We start from the raw sequence: 11,582 nt of genomic DNA, 5'->3' as shown, positions 1-11,582 counted from the left end.
CCCCGACCTAGTATTTCCTCCGGACATTATGTAAATGTGCTGTGTCTGAACGAGGAGTAGAACATTCGGTTAAAATCACACCTAGGGAGAGGGCGTGTTGGTGACGTTTCTTTCATGCGTCCATGTGGTTAGATCTGACTTAAATGCCAGTGTTATGATGGAGTGGCATAGTGCTGTCCAGAAAATCTCCAACCTGGAAAGATGCAGACATCACGGAGCTACTGTCCATGAGGGCATACAACATTTTGATAGAACACCTGAAGGGAACGTTAGAGACACGTTAGGCTACAACTGCATGGCAAGGAGAAACGAATTCAGAAGACTGAATCATCATAAGCAGAAGGCGCTGAAAAGGCAGTAGCCTATAGCGACGTCGTTGACGACAATAACAGGAGTATTTAATAAATTGTTAGCCAACACGGTTTTCTGTTCATTGATAGCCTTCATGACCTGCTGAGCTCGCTGATATTTGCTGAGCATATATGCCTAGAGAAAATGAAAACGAAGAAAACCCAACTTTGTTCCAAGCTCCTTACGTAAATGCTACACATGGGGAGAGGATGCTTTTGGAAAAAATAAACCATGAAAAAACGAACAACTTCACTGTTATTAATGTTAGTATTTTGTTTGTTGCTTAAAAACGTTGTATGATCTTGAAGTCTTGAGTTAGCCTACTGAATTGGCTGGTAGCCTACCATAAAGTTTGTGCATGCTCTCTCTCTCCAACGCAAACCAGATTTGGGGTTCTATAGCCTAGCTAATTCTGGTACATAACGTTGAAAACAGATAAATGTGTTTATTTGAAGCACACATACAAATACTGTAGGCTAGGTCAATTTCAAGTGCCCACTTACGTGACTAGCCTACTTCAAGTATTAGCCTTTGCACAATAGATTTCTTCTTCTTTAGCCTACATAATGATAGGCTATATTTTGTAAACAAGAAGCAGCTGTGACAGGCAGCGGCCGCATATAATCTGCGTCATGTCTCAGCATCTTGTGAACTCTAAAAGCCCCCACCCCTCACTCGACAACCACACGGAGATTCTGTAATGTGCGTGTATGTCGTTCACACATACGTCCGTGTAAGGTCAGTATTAGGTCCGCAGTTTAGCATCATATCTGAATCATCCGAAGGGTAGGACCTCCGTTTGACAAACCTCCTCATATACTCCGGAGGTTATATCTGAAAGCGCTTTGTGTGTGTGTGTGTGTGTGTGTGTATGTCTGTGTGTGTGTGTGTGTGTGTGTCTGTCTGTGTGTGTGTGTGTGTCTGTCTGTGTGTGTGTATGTCTGTGTGTGTGTGTGTGTGTGTGTGTGTGTGTATGTCTGTGTGTGTGTGTGTGTGTGTGTGTGTGTGTGTGTGTGTGTGTGTGTGTGTGTCTGTTTCTCAGTCCTGCTGTCGATCATTGGCAGTCTTGACGCAGCTCCTCCAGGCCCATTCTGTAAGGCGGCAGTGCAGCCCGATGGCTCGTTTGTCTTTCAGTTGGGGTTAGACTCAACTACACTCTCTGACTGTGAACCGCAAATCATTGTTGGGGTAATTTCACACAAACACACACAGACATACACACACACACACACTAATAGGTACACAGTATAAAAGTAGTTTTTCAATCAAATTAACTGATTTATTTACTGGCATTCTTCTATACTTTCCAAAGGAAAAGGAAAAAGTGTGTGCTGTATATGAAGGAGGGAAAGTGCCAGCTTCCTGGCTGGCTCCAGTCCTTGGGGCCACAATGTCCAACTTCACTACGAGCAGCTGCCGAGATGTCAAGATTGGCTTGGACTGTCCACACTTATTGGTAAGCAATGCTTACAGTTATTCTCTAAACATGTTTACTGTGGCTTTGTGTTGGTGTGTGGCTCCTTTAAAGGAAAATTCCGTTTTTTAGCACTTTAAGGCCTTTTCTGGTTTGTTTTGGATGAACTAGAGTGGTGGAGACTGACTCGGTGAGTTGCGCAGTTTTGAAAACGAAAACAAACGTTAAGGGTTGTTTTAGGACATGTTTGAGTAGCCTACTACAGTATGCCCATTGCCAGCCACCCTGAGAAGTGAAAAGGCGATTCAAAACGAGTCAGAAAAGTCGAGACAGGACCAATCGTCAAAATTTCGGTGTCCACCACTCTAGTTCATCCAAAACAAACCAGAAAAGGGCCTTAAAGTGCTAAAAAACGGAATTTTCCTGGTGGTGGAGACTAGAGTATGCATGGTTATGTAGAGTATGCATGGTTATGTAGAGCAGTGTTTCCCAAAGACTGGGTCGCGACCCACAGGTGGGTCGCAGGAGATTTTATTTGGGTCGCCAGCACAATTTATGTTGTCTAATAAATTAAATATTGGTGGTTGCATGCATGATGCATGTTAGATCTGAAGTGAAATGGGTCGCGATGGTCTGTCATTTTTAAAAAGTGGGTCCCCAGAAAAAAAGTTTGGGAAACACTGATGTAGAGTATGCATGGTTATGTAGAGTATGCATGGTTATGTAGAGTATGCATGGTTTGGGCCAATCCACATTAAATGAAGTTGTAACTCTTCAATTCCCCATTGCTTCTGGTTATGATCTGAAGCTAAAGCAGGAAAGATTACCAACTGAAATGTCTATTTTTCTGTTCTTTTTTCAACAGCCCTATAAATACCTGCCTTGCTCCTGTAAGTGTAGGCCTATTTGTATACTTTACACCCTTGGTTTACAACAGAGTTTGTTCATATTTAAAAACGTTTTTTATTAAAGATAGAATATATCTGATAATGTAAATGGTCGTTGTGACCTTACTTCACTGGTTTACAGTTTTACATTTGTATACACTTATGTCTGGTCTGCTCAGCAAGGCTACAATATGTCCAGAACTCAGCTGCCAGGGTCTTAACACGCACAAAACCCTGGCAGTAAAGTATTACACCCATCCTCATACAATTCCCCTGGCTGCCAGTCAAGTCACAAATCACTTTTGAAATCCTCCTCCTCACCTACAAATCCCTCCACACACTTGCACCCCAGTACTTGCACCCCCCACTTGCACCACTGATCTCCTCCACACACCCCATATCTTACTGATCTCCACACACTTGCACCCCATATCTTACTGATCTCCACACACTTGCACCCCAGTATCTTACTGATCTCCTCCACACACCCCATATCTTACTGATCTCCACACACTTGCACCCCATATCTTACTGACCTCCACCCCATGTCAATCACGGCCCCTGCGGTCCTCTGACTGGATCAGCTTGCCATTCCCTGCACCAGACTCTGGACCTTTGGGGACAGAGCCTTCTGTGCTGCTGCCCCCAGTCTATGGAACAAGCTACCCCTCCACATACGCACTGCCCCCTCACTAGGCGTGTTCAAAAAACACCTGTTCTCTGAGGCCTTTGGCCTCTGACCCTTATTCCCTACCCATCCCTTGTTTGTCAAGCAACCTGGGTATCCTGAAAGACATACTGTATACATTTAAGCTATTATTATCATTATAAATATACTCAAATGTCTGTACGTACTGTGCAGTGAAATTCAAGTTAATATGATATTCCAGCACCTTGTATCTGCTCACCATCTGCTTTGATTACAGGTGACTCCTCCAGTAGCACAGCCCAGACATCAAGCTCCACAGCCAGGCCACTTGCCTCTGTGTCAAACTGTAAGTCGAGGATATAAAACCGCAACAGGCTAGATAATTGCCCTCAAAGTGTACTGAACGTTAAATGGTTATTATTTTGTCCTTCTTCCCTCAGCGACTGAGACCCTCCATGACAAGTCCAGTTTTCCAGTGGGTGCTGTAATCGGGTGCAGTGTTTTTGTAGTGATCATAATTCTTGCCTTCACTGTCTTCAGATGCAGGTATGCTACTCAAACATTTCATCCAGATTATTTTACTTGACGTGTTATTTTATTCATTAACACAATTTTCTATAATGTTGTAATTTTTGTTGTTCATTTTGTTATTCATGCATTACATAAGGAAGAGGATTAGCAAAGAGCCCACAAAAACCAGCACATCTGCATCAAGCTCCGACGAAGACCTTGTTGGTCCTTTGAATCCTTAGTCCTTGGTCCTGACATCCCTTTTAACAAGAATTCACTTCACTGCCTGCTTTTCTATGTATCTCAATTGTCAGTGTGATACAGGACAGAATATGCTGTTCGGCCAACCATTGGCTTTTGGTTTTGGAGGGGGCGAGATATGTGTTGATAACCATCATCATGGCATTACACACAGAAAATATTGTTCCCATTCTCGAAATAATGTCCACTTCCGGTTTGGGTTAACTCTGTGAAATCAAACGCATGGACAACTGAAGTGAATTAAAAAATGACACAGAATATGTCATTTAGCTCATCAGAATGAGCTATGTGCAGCTTACTTGAAGTTGGCAAACCAGTTTCCTGTTTGTTGACATCACTGTCTGAGTGCTTCGGTTGTACCAAAATGTGTGCTCACCGAAAATCCTTCCTTCCTTATTCGCTTATTTGACGTTTTTAGAAACAAGGTGGAAGCTAAAATTTTATAACGACTTGAAGCCGAGCAGAATGGCAGACAGCAGTGCCCCGTAGAGCCTCCCACGGACTCACGTAGGCCGACATATTCCTTACATTTTGGTACAACTAAAGCACTCACGTAGGCCGACATATTCCTTACATTTTGGTACAACTAAAGCACTCACGTAGGCCTACATATTTCTTACATTTTGGTACAACTAAAGCACTCACGTAGGCCGACATATTCCTTACATTTTGGTACAACTAAAGCACTCACGTAGGCCTACATATTCCTTACATTTTGGTACAACTAAAGCACTCACGTAGGCCTACATATTTCTTACATTTTGGTACAACTAAAGCACTCACGTAGGCCGACATATTTCTTACATTTTGGTACAACTAAAGCACTCATCTTCAGGTGCTTGTTGACAGCCATGACTTCAGGTAGGCCTAGCTAGTGCACAGAGCCCATAGTTCTACATTTCCAATGAACAAATACAACCACTTGGTTTTCACGTTCATGTCAAGAGGAAATGACGTGGTCGCTATGTAGACCGTACATTTGTATGGATGGATGATTCTGGGTCTTTGTCATCTCTTAGGCTGCAACTGTGAACACTTCTTTCATTCATATTTATTTGTTTTTCTTACATGTATTTATTTTTCTTTCTTAATGTATTGATATTATGTTTATATTTTTGTACATGTTTGTTAATAATAAATTAATGTTCATAATGTCTCAATTGTATGTATTTGGATGATGTGGGTATTTATTTTTGCAGTGCAGTAAGTTTCTGCATGAGAAGAGTGTAAACAAAGTAAGACAACACTTTGAAGAACTCCAAAAGGTGTATTCCAACACATGAAGACACATGTAACTAAATTCTCCTGTTATGTGTGAGTGCGCACAAAGAAACGGTATTCACACAGTATGGCTCAGTTAATAAAACCAAACCAAGTCATTATTCTAGCAAATCAACTCTGAGTTTCGGGAGCATGGAAGGAAAGGGGGCATCAGACTGTTTAGCTAAAACACCAACAACCTGATTGGCTAGTCTGTTGTGGTGTGATAAGGTGATGTAATGGTATAGAGCGATGAGGCAACACAGATCATGTGGTTCCAACAGCAGGATGTGGGGAGTCAGGTGAGGTGGTGATGTCCTCAGAAATGAAAAAGGTGTCTATCTGCAGAGGATGTGGGGAGTCAGGTGAGGTGGTGATGTCCTCAGCAATGAAAAGGTGTCTATCTGAACATTCCCATACTCTATAGCAGAGCCCTTATCTATAAGGCTCTGCTCTATACCAGTCCCATTGGGTACAGACCTCTGTGTTCATATGTCTCATAAAATATAAAGGCCTATCTCAACCCCTTATGCTGTGTTAAAGCATAATTCATCTCAAAATTCCCAGCCATATGTGTGTTGTACACAAGTAACCCAGGGTTGTTACACCTACACTATAGATATAATCAGGTTTTAAAATTACTGGCGTGTTTGCATTGTGAACAAGCAGCCTGAGGTTCACTCTTTGCTGCTCAATAGAGACCTGGAGTAGAGGGGTATTACAGTAATATGATACACAGGGGTCTGAGGGCAGGGTTCCTGAAGATCATAACACACAAGCTCATCAACTTGTGCTGAAAATATCTCACTCAGGTGGGGGTGGGTGGGTGGGGGGGGGGGTTGACTGGGGATTCCCGGTCTCTGGCAGCAAGATGGCAATTGGATGTCTCTCTCTGACGTCCTTGCCATGCCATGAGTGGAAAAAGTTTTGTTTATAAGTTCATGTACAGAATTCACTTCTAACATGAAAGCAGAGTCTGAAAATGGAATGGAGGTGCTGGAATTTTGAAATAGAAAATCTGTAGGAATCCTGTTTACCACAAGTTGTCTCTAATTAAGATAGAACTTAGGCTATCAGTGTGTGGCATCTTGGAAAAAGTGACTCATGCTACCATATCTGTAACTGTCTACCATAAACTATCAGTCAGTGTACAATGAACTAAAAACACATAAACTATAAGCATTGCAAAATGCACATATTATGTGCCTTTATTTTTGCATTGTTCAGACAAAAGTAGACACGTTTTATTCCCAGTTACAACACGAGGCTACTACAAAATGTGGAATGTGATGAGATAAGGTGACGCAAATATACTTGGCTTAGTGTCAGAATGTTGGCCAATATTTCCATGAGTAGTTAGGCCTGTTTTACACCAGATGTGTCGTGCGTACATGACGTCTGTGTACATCTAAGTTTTACACACACACACATTTTCACACCGCCTGCATGAAAATCATTGAAAATCTGCCATCACCCACAAGCAATGCTTCCAACAGTCTAGGATCTCAGATTCTCAACTATTCGACTGAGAAAAATGAAAAAGCAGAACCTTTAGCTAAAGTACATTTGATAGATTTGGAGATGATGTACAGTATAGTTATCTGGTTATGTGTTCCAAACCTGTTGTATAGGGTCCAGGCTGCTGTGTCTGCTGTAGAAGCATTATGTGGACCTATAGCCTGCATTGAGGTACTTTCCCTGACTGGCGCAATGTGTTTACGTGCATCAGGCACCACAGACCGGAATCATCCCACTGAAGACATCACTCCTTTCAATAAAAAAAATTAGGCAACAACCAAGAGCACTTTTTTCTGGCAGCAGTGGGCCGTTTTGCGATGGTGCCTTAAAGTGATGTGAAAAGTCATATCTCAAAAAAGGGGGCAAATCATTGGCGGAGCGAGGGGGTGGCTTCGGGGGCTCAAGCCCCGAATCTTTTTTGTATGTGTTTTCAATTTCCAACGATTCTCATTTCTAATTTAACTGCCCCTCGGTTTCTCTTAGCAAATATCCCTTATTTTCAAAGCCCAATATTGACAGATAATGTGATTTCCGACACGATAAGTTTAGGCAAGAAAAACTATTGTCAAGACATAAGGCAATTAGGCTACTGTACCCCGGAATACAAAAATAAACTTCAGAAAGTTTGTTGTAGGCCTACTGTATTCAGAGTCTCAATGACCGAATCAGTAGATTTACCTGTTGACAATAGTTGACGGTCTTATTATGTATATTATGTTTATATTTTTGTACATGTTTGTTCATAATAAATTCATGTTTATAATATATCAATGGGTCTTATTGTTGTATGTATTTGGATGATATGGGTAATTATTTTTGTAGTGCAGTAAGTTCCTATACTATGCATGAGAAGAGTCTAAACAAAGTAAGAAAACACTTTGAGGAACTCCAAAAGGTGCAGTCCAAAACATGAAGACAAATGTAACTAAATTCTCCTCTTAGTCCTTTACGTGTGTCTTGTTATGTGTGAGTGAGCTCACAAAGAAACAGTATTCACACAGTATGGCTCAGTTAATAGGACCAAAACAAGTCATTATTCTAGCAAATCAACTCTGCTTTAAGTGCATGGAAGGAAAGGGGGGCAGCCGTGGCCTACTGGTTAGTGCTTCGGACTTGTAACTGGAGGGTTGCCGGTTCGAACCCCGACCAGTAGGCATGGCTGAAGTGCCCTTGAGCAAGGCACCTAACCCCTCACTGCTCCCCGAGCGCCGCTGTTGATGCAGGCAGCTCACTGTGCCGGGATTAGTTTGTGCTTCACCTCACTGTGTTCACTGTGTGCTGATTGTGTTTCACTAATTCACGGATTGGGATGATTTGGGACATTTTTTATAAAATACCAACAACTATTGAGAGAGACTATTCCAAGATTCTTTGATTAATTTTTCAAAACAATCAAGAAACTATCTGGTATCAAAAACTTGTTTTGCCCGTCCTCTCAGGTCACGTGAGGGATGACTCACCTCCAGGCGCGTAGCAAGCGTGGGGGATGTGGGTGTTATAACGTAGCCTACACACTTTTGCTGGAACACGATTCCATCCCCCACACTTTTTGTCAGATTAAAATGAAAGTAAAATGGAAATAAACGCTCCCGTAAAGAGTTGGAACCGTATCTACAACGCACACACAAAGAGACACAAATAGGTCTGTTGATTTATTGAACGGTCATCCAGCCAATCACATCAAGTTAGCCAGTGAAGAACCTGACGGCTCTGATCAAATTCAAAGTGTGCATCTTTCAACATGTGCTGCTGCTGGGTCTGCATTATAACGTCTGCAGTGAGCAGATTTCAGATTTACAATATTGAAATGATAATTGTTACCGCATTATGCTAATTTAGTAAACCAAAATTCACTGTCTGACTGACAGTTTTTGTCACAATGTATAAATGCAGGGAGTCAAAGTGAAAGCGGGGGTGCGCGCACCAAGGCACTTTTTTGTGCAGAAAGACATTTGGCTACTGTTCTCAGAGCATTATGCTTTCTCTGTCTATGATCTGCAGCTTTTCTCAAACTATGGGTCTCCTCAACAATTAACCTACTGGTCCACGTAGCCGCGAAATTAAGTTATGCCTGGTGCTTCACACGTCTGATCTGATTTCACTGTCAATGTGTGTGTCGTAGTGCTACGTCTTAAATACGATCGCGTTCCATTTAGAACATCTTATTTTGATCTTACAAACGGAGGCGTCAAGACACATTTGAGTTCTACATCTGAGAACTAAGATTTCCAGCATATAGAACTCAAATAGAACGCTTAGAGCGCTCATGCAATGTGTGTGTCCCTGCAGCAAGTGAAACTGGAGGTAACGTGGGCTAGAAGCAACAATAGTTTAAACAACAACGTGGCTTCCTCTATCAATGGAAAAAGCATATAGACTGCTAATCATAATCTTTAAATTGACATTAATTAAGCTGGCTATATGCAACACAATTTATTTATATTCCCTTTGTTTGGGTAGACTTCAAACGTTTTTGAATTTGAGCTTACAGTTCTGTCACTATTCTGTGTCCTTTACATTTATTTAATAGGTATTAGTGATACCTCGAAATTAGGCTGCTGTCTGTTAGGGCAATTTATTGTAGCCTGCTAACCCATATGCACAAAACATAATTTCTGAAATGATTTTTTGATTTATAACATGAGATATGTCTCCATGTAGGGTAGTGTCAAATAGTGAAGTGATAGCAGGTAGATCATGTAGGCCTACATGTCACATGAGCCACACATATGAGGGGCGCTGCTTCTTCTGTCCCTCCCAAACCGCATTAAAATGGTGTGTTTAGCAATCAGAATTTCTAATTTTTTTTTAAAAATTTTATTAATTAATTAATTTTATTTATAATTTGGCAAGATTGTTTCATTTTCCTATCCCACAACCCCCACACTTTTAAAAAGCTTGATACGCCCCTGCTCACCTCCACTTCCCCACTCTCACTACACAGGCAAACGAATGTTTCAACAAACAATAGGAGACCATTCGAATATCATCTAAACATCTGTCCTCTGCCACACTGCTTGACCAATGTGTGTTTTGTTTAGTCAGAGCAGTTGATGGCTTCTGTCTGATGCTGTTTGCTATACTGCCAAGACTGATCAGGGCCTAAGGTTTTTGGGTCCTTCCCATTACTTCATTGAGAAAACCAAAACAACTCATTCATACTTCCTGCTAGTTGCATAACTTTCACCACAAGAGAACATATTGACCTGATTCTAAAATTATCACACATCAGATCACACACACACAGATTATGGTGCACTTTTTTTTGCGCCAGTCAGCTTCATATCGCCTCTTTGCCCCTTATGCTGTGTGAGAGCATAATTCATCTCAAAATTCCCAGCCGTATGTGTGTGTGCATGTGTGTTGTACACAAGTAACCCAGCGACTCATGTTGAAGAGGATGAGTTATGGGGTTGTGACCCAGGGTTGTTACACTAGATCTAATCAGGTTTTAAAATCACTGGCATGTTTGCATTGAGAATAAGCAGCCTGAGGTTCACTCTTTGCTGGTTAATGACAGTAGAATTTATTTTGTGTGAGAGGGGAAGATAAATGAACATACACAATCAAACAATACAGGCAAATAGAGTAATACACAGGGTTAAAACAAATGCTTGTGATGTTGGAGGGCAACTTCAATTTCCAACGTGTATTATTGTTGTGACTGCTTTGAGACAAGACATGGGGGTGGATATGCTGAATGTGAGTGCATTGCCTGCTTTTGAAAGGAAAAAAGTAGAGTAAGCAGAACTGGTATCAGAAGCAGTAAGGGAACATGACTAGAAAGCACACACAAGACCAGTGACCATCTTGTTTTGCCACCTTATGGTCATTTCCTGTCTTGTTTTGCCACTAGGGATGTAACAATTACCGGTATAATGGTAAACCGCGATAAAAATGTTGACGATAATAATTACCGTTTTCATTTCAAACATCATGATTATCACTGTTGATTACCGCGGTGTGGAAACTGTGTGTTTAATCCTTCCCAGCTTCATCCGAGCCTGCTTTTGACATACAGTAGGCCTGGTACAATGGAACAAAACTGGTACCCTACTGATTCTGTTGTCTAATTGATGGTTTAAACTACGATTCAGATTAGGCTACATCTGATTTTAAAAGGCGGAACTTTTTCACTGCAAAATGTGAACTGTATCATGTAGCCACTCTGCGTCTTTTTATGTTCGCGTCCACATTAAATCCATTCCACTCACGTTATCAGGAGAATACAGTAGCCTAAAGTTTTATTTTGAACGCTTACTTTGGTCTCACTCATTGCATCCAAATAATAGAAATAGCAAACTCCAAGTTATGGTAGGGTAAGTTAAGCTACAAGCACATAGCCAATTAAACATGAAGAAAAAAGTGAACGGGACACTCTTTGAAACTATTTCAGCTTGTGTAGGCCTATCAGTGCTTTCTGAACATATTGAACACACTTTTAGAAATACCGTGATAATACAGAAAACCGTGATCATTTTGGTCACTATAACCGTGAGGTTACATTTTCATACCGTTACACCCCTATTTGCCACCGTATGGTCATTTCCTGTCTCATGTCCTGCTCTATGGCATGTTCAAGAGGAGGGACAGGTTCATGCAACTTGTTTATGCTAAGGCCTCCTGGCACAACTCTGCAATAGCTCCACGTTATACAGGACATTTGCAGAGTCAGAGTGTTTGTAGGGATCACCCCACCAAAGAACTCCTCCTCGTCACAACATTCAAAGTG

At 41.4% G+C, this 11,582-nt stretch overlaps 1 protein-coding gene across 4 annotated transcripts in view; it reads left to right on the top strand.

Moving 5' to 3' along the window:
- Positions 1–5,164, top strand: part of LOC143118692 (uncharacterized) — a 6,642-nt gene extending 1,478 nt beyond the window's left edge. For 3 of the 4 annotated variants that reach the window (XM_076279753.1, XM_076279751.1, XM_076279752.1), the window contains exons 3-8: positions 1,394–1,539; positions 1,664–1,807; positions 2,631–2,655; positions 3,579–3,647; positions 3,742–3,847; positions 3,969–5,163. In XM_076279753.1, coding sequence (XP_076135868.1) covers positions 1,742–1,807; positions 2,631–2,655; positions 3,579–3,647; positions 3,742–3,847; positions 3,969–4,053 — 351 coding nt within the window. In that variant the 5' untranslated portion in view covers positions 1,394–1,539; positions 1,664–1,741 and the 3' untranslated portion in view covers positions 4,054–5,163. Of the gene's footprint in view, positions 1–1,393; positions 1,540–1,663; positions 1,808–2,630; positions 2,656–3,578; positions 3,648–3,741; positions 3,848–3,968 lie in introns of all 4 variants that reach the window. The other variant, XM_076279750.1, reaches the window with a different exon arrangement.
- The last annotated feature ends 6,418 nt before the right edge of the window (positions 5,165–11,582 follow it).

This window comes from Alosa pseudoharengus, unplaced genomic scaffold, assembly GCF_046254945.1.
Source record: "Alosa pseudoharengus isolate Yale_2024_CS ecotype anadromous, Long Island Sound unplaced genomic scaffold, YU_APseudo_1.1 YU_APseudo_1.1_scf_12, whole genome shotgun sequence".
Lineage (NCBI taxonomy): Eukaryota > Metazoa > Chordata > Actinopteri > Clupeiformes > Clupeidae > Alosa > Alosa pseudoharengus.
Note: the sequence above shows the minus strand (reverse complement) of the source record. Positions and strands in the feature narration are given on the sequence as shown.